Below are 6,000 nucleotides of genomic sequence, written 5' to 3'. Positions count from 1 at the left end.
TCCACTTTCTATATTTATTGTTTGTTTGAAAATACCCAAGACAATGTCAAGATATTATGGTAAATTTTGGCCATTGGTAAATTTTCTGAATATTGTGCACATAAACAAGCTATTATTGTCCGTGAAATTGTTTGCAAGCAACATTATATATTTTGAGAAAACGTCTGCAGGAATTTAAATTTATGAGAACCCATGACTTGCATTCATTAAACATGGCGTCAATGAGGGGAGTTTACTTTTTTTATTTTCTCCTTGTTTCTCTTCTTTTGATTCCCAAATCCTTGTCTTCATACTCATATGGGACAAGTCGTAAAGGCAATGAAAAAGTGTTTCTTCCTCCACAAATAGATGAAAGCAAATTATCTGGACCAAGTCCTAAAGGTAAAGGACATAGGCCTGGTGCTTTGGATTCAAGTTCTGAAGGTAATAAATTTCTTCCCCCACAATTAGATGAAAGTAAATTATCAGGACCAAGTCCTAAAGGTAAAGGACATAGGCCTGGTGCATTGGATTCGAGTTCTGAAGGTAATGAATTTCTTCCTCCACAAATCGATGAAAGTAAATTATCAGGACCAAGTCCTAAAGGTAAAGGACATAGGCCTGGTGCATTGGAATTGAGCTCTGAAGGTAATAAATTTCTTCCTCCACAAATTGATGAAAGCAAATTATCAGGACCAAGTCCTAAAGGTAAAGGACATAGGCCTGGTGAATTGGGTTCGAGTTCAGAAGGTCAGCAAGACCCTCCGAAAACTGAAATTTCTCAAAAAGCGTTTCTTCCTCCACAAATAGATGAAAGTAAAGTATCAGGACCAAGTCCTAGAGGTAAAGGACATAGACCTGGTGCATATAACAAAGTGGAATTGGATTCGAGTTCCGAAGATAATCAAGTCCCTCCGGAAACTGAAACTCCTCAAAATCCAGATGGTAATGATGAACAATCTAACCAAGATAAGCAGTCTGGGATGATCTCTAACGATAAAGAAGATTCAAAGGATAGTACAGAATCGGGGTCAAATTCTCAAGATCAAGATGACACAAAGGATAGTAAGGAATCAGAGTCAAGTTTAAAAGATAATGAGGAGGAAAATAATAAAGAGGAGGATAATAAAAATGATGAAGAACAAAAGGATAAAGAGCAGAAGGATAAAAATGATAAAAAGGAGAAGGAAAAAGAGGAAAAAGATGAAAAGAAGAAAGAAGAGAAGGAGAAAAAGGATAAAGAGAAAAAAGATAAAGAGGAGAAGAAGAAAAAAGATAAAGAGGAAAAGGAGCAAAAGGATAAAGAAGAGAAAGATAAAAAGGATAAAGAGAAGAAGGATAAGGAGGAAAGGGAGAAGAAAGAAAAAGAGGAGAAGCAGAAGCAAAAAGAGCAAAAAGATATAGAGGCTAAAGAAAAAAAGGATAAAGAGAAAAAGGAAAAAGAGGATAAAGAGAAGGATAAAGAAGAGAAGAAGAAGCAGGCTAAAGAGGAGAAAGATAAAAAGGATAGTAAGTAATCAGAATCAAGTTCAAAAAGAATAATAAAGAGGAAAAGGATAAAAGTGATATGAAAGATAGTAAAAACTCAAAATAGAGCTCTAAAGATATATAACAAGACACAATGGAGCACTTTAGTTCTTGAAGACCTTCTAGAAGTTGTATATATTGATCAACACGGTCCTGACATCACCCCACTAATATGGAAGAAGGCCACAAGCGATAGCCATCAACTTATTACTCAAATAGTTTTTTTTTGACGGAACTCAAACAATTTATATATTAAAAATCTACATGTTTGCAACCATATATCTATACACTTGCATGTACATTATTGTATCATATAAATATTAGTTATTACATTATCCAGACATATGATTTAGCTCTAGGTCAATTATTTGAAATAAATTTTTTCTATTAACTTATTATCATTTTAATGTTAAATTTATTAGCTAGGTATTTAACAAATATGTTCTAGTTCAAATTATTTTACCATAGTTAGATGTTGTTTTCTATTTATTTAGCGATATATAAATCATAGTTAGCTACTTTCTCTTCTATTTATATTGTGATATATTTTGTTTGTCATTGACATTAGTGTTTTTAAAAATTTGAAGTAACTTATAAGTTTGTTAGATTTTACGCCGATAATATTTTCATTTTACCAAAACAACTTATATAGGATTTTTGCATGCATGTCTCATGAATTTGGAGTCCCACAAAGGAAAAAGATGCCCTCTATAATTTTTACAACAAATTTTATATAATAAGTAACCTCTCACTATAAGCAATAAGTACTTATTTTAAGTATATCCAAACGGACTCCGTGTAAGACTTTACGTACATTCATTTTCCCAGGTGGAGTACCTAAGCACTAGATTTTATAAGTTTGAAGGTCAACTTCTTTAATGACTTTGATATCATTGACTTATCTTATACAAGTCCATACAATTAAATAGTTTAGACTTATGTATATAATAAAAATAGTCACTTTACTCTGGTTTCTAAAAATGAGCAGAAAAGTTATACATACTATTTTAGGGGTGGCAATTTTGGGTAACGATTCGGGTTCGTGTCGGGTTGGACGTACCTGGATTTTTTTATCCAAACCCGACCCGAACCCGAAACGGGTTGAGAATCGTGACACGACCCCGACCTGGTAGGTACCCGAATTACCCGAAAATGACCTGTTTAACCCGAACTCAAGTAGGTAGTTTTTAACACGACCCGAAATGATCCAAAATGACCCAAAATTTACCCGAAATTTTGAATAAAGCAATAAAAATAAAATTAGAAGTCTTTAATTTGCAACATTAGTACATTACAAACGGAAATAGTCGAATATAAAATGTCATGCAAGACAACAGATTGCAACAAAGATTTCAGCCTTTCTTTCTCTCTAGAATACAACTTATTCACATTAGATTTGCAAGTATTTCTTGAAATTGTCTGGACATCCTCATTTTAATAACGAAATACAGCCCGAAAACCTTCATATTCTACGAATTGATATGGTTGGCAATGCATAATTATAGCAACGACTACTAACTCCTTAAATTTTTCTTGATCAAACTTCTTAGTTCCTAAAGAAATAGACCCATGATCACGACTTATAAGCAACTGCCCAATATCTCTCGTATCTCTCCGCTTACACCTTTCTAAATGTTTATGTAAATTACATGTCCCAAAAGTACTCGGACAAGCATATGTGGCACCACATCTTTTACACGAACGTCGTTGCTTCTTATCCGGTCCCGGAGGCAGCATATTAAACTCTTTCCAAACATCAGCACTTAGTCGCCTCTTTGACATTGCTGATGCGTTAGACATCTCGACCTCTACAACATCGTCATCTGTGTTTTGTTCAGCAGGAGGCTCAATCTCGGGCTTAACAACATTTGCCTTTTGATTTTCGCTTTCACTCTCCATTATTCTGCATATACACATAAATATTTGTGTTTTGATTATTTGATTAAATATATTTCCAATTGAGATGTAAGCTTTGAAGAGAGATCCGTATATTATACCTTTGGCTTTGAAGAATTGATGCGCTTGGCTTGGATTTGATTCGATTTGAAGATTTGATGCGCTTGAATGTAATCTGGATACTAGATTTGATTTGTGGATGCAAAATAATGAAGAGTGAAGAATACAGAGTTGAGCGTAAAATCGCGTGGCCGTGGAAAATGAGAATGAAAGACGCAAAGGTGTTTCTGATTATTAGGGTTAGGGTTTGAATCTGTGGACGGGGTTTTACTTTGGGCCGGAACGCTTGCTGCAGGTCTAATATATATGTTAGTTATAATTTATAATATATATATATATATATATATATATATATATATATATATATATATATATAATATTAAAATAAGCAGGTCGGGTTCGGGTATTTCAGGTCAACCCGAAAATGACTCAATTTTTTCAGGTATATTTTTACCTGCCCGAAAGTCAAAAACCCCGACCCTAATTCATATTTTTTTGAGTCGGTTTCGGGTGGTGCTTCCGGTCGTGTCGGATTTTGCCAGCCCTATCTATTTCAAAAAAAAAGAGGTTGTTGTATGGTAGCAGGAATGATGTCCTTATTTTTTTGTCTTCAATTCTAATGTAACATATGTTTAAACATGTAGACTTAAAAGTCGGGACTCTTTTATTTTAGTGGTTTTGGATGAATGAGAATTGGAGAGAATCACAATTGTCGTGATTAGCCCCAACTATTGCGGTGTGAAAAAAATCCCAGTTGAAAAGGGACTTGTTAGGAATATGATTTTTTTTGATGATACGTCAAAAAATTTAGCATTATTTTAATATAAGTGTTTGTAACTGAGCAACATATAATATATGATCAGTAGTATTCGTTGATTAAGAAACTGAGCAACTAATATTTCTTCATTATTTTATTCCCTTTTTGTTTTAATATATACACTTCTTTCATTTTTGCCTTTTGTTAGATTTATTATCAATTATTAAATTTCTAAATATATATGATTTTTCTATATATTGATTTATGTATTGTTTGGTTTGTTTCTTTTTTCAGGATACTCTGGAAGCGAGCTGTTTCGTGACTTTTTTTATGAGTATTCTTTTCTCATTCATATAAGCTTTATTGTCTAAACGTCCGGAGTTATGCTTGCATGACTTTCGGCTAGATGATAAACTTTTTTCAAACAAAGAAATCTTGGATGCGGTTTATTATATTTTGATACAATTCGTCTACGAGTATGTAGACCTTACCAAAAACAAAAACTATCAATGACTAGTCGGAACTTAGTAATTACTCCCTCTGTTTTTCAATATATGACGTTTGATTTTTTGGCACACACTTTTAAGTGTTTTGACCGGGTAGTTAAAAATATTATTTTCAGAATTTCCTTTTTCTGAATAAAAAAAATATAATCAAAATTTTAATTCACAAAAAAAAAAATCAATTAAAAATGATAATTTTTACTATACGGTCAACCCAGCTAAAGATTCGTGCCCAAGTCAAGAGTGTCATATAAAAAAACAAAGGGAGTAACAGAATCCACCCAAAACAATGAGACAATAGTCAAATGGGTTAATCTGAAAAGTGTAGAGCAACTTGGAAGTCAAGATAAATAATTTGAATCGGTTATTTCTACTCAAATACTTCTACAATATTGGATAGAGTACCCTCACAATGTTTCAAAAAATTTGAAAGTTAATGAAATGTAGATGGTAGTTGTTCTTACTAGAAATAGGAAAAAAAATAGAATATGTTGTTTTTCTATTAGATCTGTAAACATGGAACATATAACCAAATAAAGTAACATTATTTTGTTGAGAAAACACAAATAAATTTCATAGAATTGATAGAAAAAATCTTGTATCAATAATCTGACTAAAACTGCAGTTGTGTTATAAACACAGATTTTCAATCTGTAATGTATACCTCAGGTAGATCAAACAAATCGCACCCGCAATTTTTATGAGAACAAGTATCTGTTTATATTTATGTGATTGAAATCTTATATAAATAAAAAATAAATAAAGAGTTCCATCGATGTTTATTTGAGTTTCTTCCTTTTGTATGAAATAGCAAAGGTAAAAAAGTCTCCTCACGGATCTTTCTTAGAAATGAAAAAAAAGTGTCTCATCATATCTCTTTTTTATTTTAGTAAAATTAATTTATTAACTTTAGAGTAGATTAACACTAAAACCTATTGATATTTTAATTTTCTTCAAAAATAATAGTTGGATTAATAAGAACAAAAAAATTTTGATAAAATTATTTGAATATGAATTTAATTTATTTTTGTGATTTAGACTTTATGTTGTATAAAATTAATATGTTTTAAAATTAAATATAAATATATTATCTTTCAAAATATTAAAAATTTAAAGAATATATCTGACACAAGCCCCTGATATGATTGAGCAGGGCCCTGGTGGTGATGGAGATATGATAATGTCTCAACACACTGTAACTTAACAATGGTTTGATCTGATATCGATGGTCAACTATGAACCAGACTATGTACTTAATTTCTAGAACTGAACAATTTA

General features: G+C 31.8%; 1 protein-coding gene across 1 annotated transcript; it reads left to right on the top strand.

Moving 5' to 3' along the window:
• Window positions 1-212: 212 nt before the first annotated feature.
• On the top strand, window positions 213-1,496 carry LOC108219701 (uncharacterized). The gene has a single exon (XM_064084519.1). The coding sequence runs from the start codon at window positions 213-215 to the stop codon at window positions 1,494-1,496; it is 1,284 nt and encodes a 427-aa protein (XP_063940589.1).
• The last annotated feature ends 4,504 nt before the right edge of the window (window positions 1,497-6,000 follow it).

The sequence above is a fragment of the Daucus carota genome, chromosome 1 (assembly GCF_001625215.2).
Source record: "Daucus carota subsp. sativus chromosome 1, DH1 v3.0, whole genome shotgun sequence".
In the NCBI taxonomy this organism is placed as follows: Eukaryota; Viridiplantae; Streptophyta; class Magnoliopsida; order Apiales; family Apiaceae; genus Daucus; species Daucus carota.
Note: the sequence above shows the minus strand (reverse complement) of the source record. Positions and strands in the feature narration are given on the sequence as shown.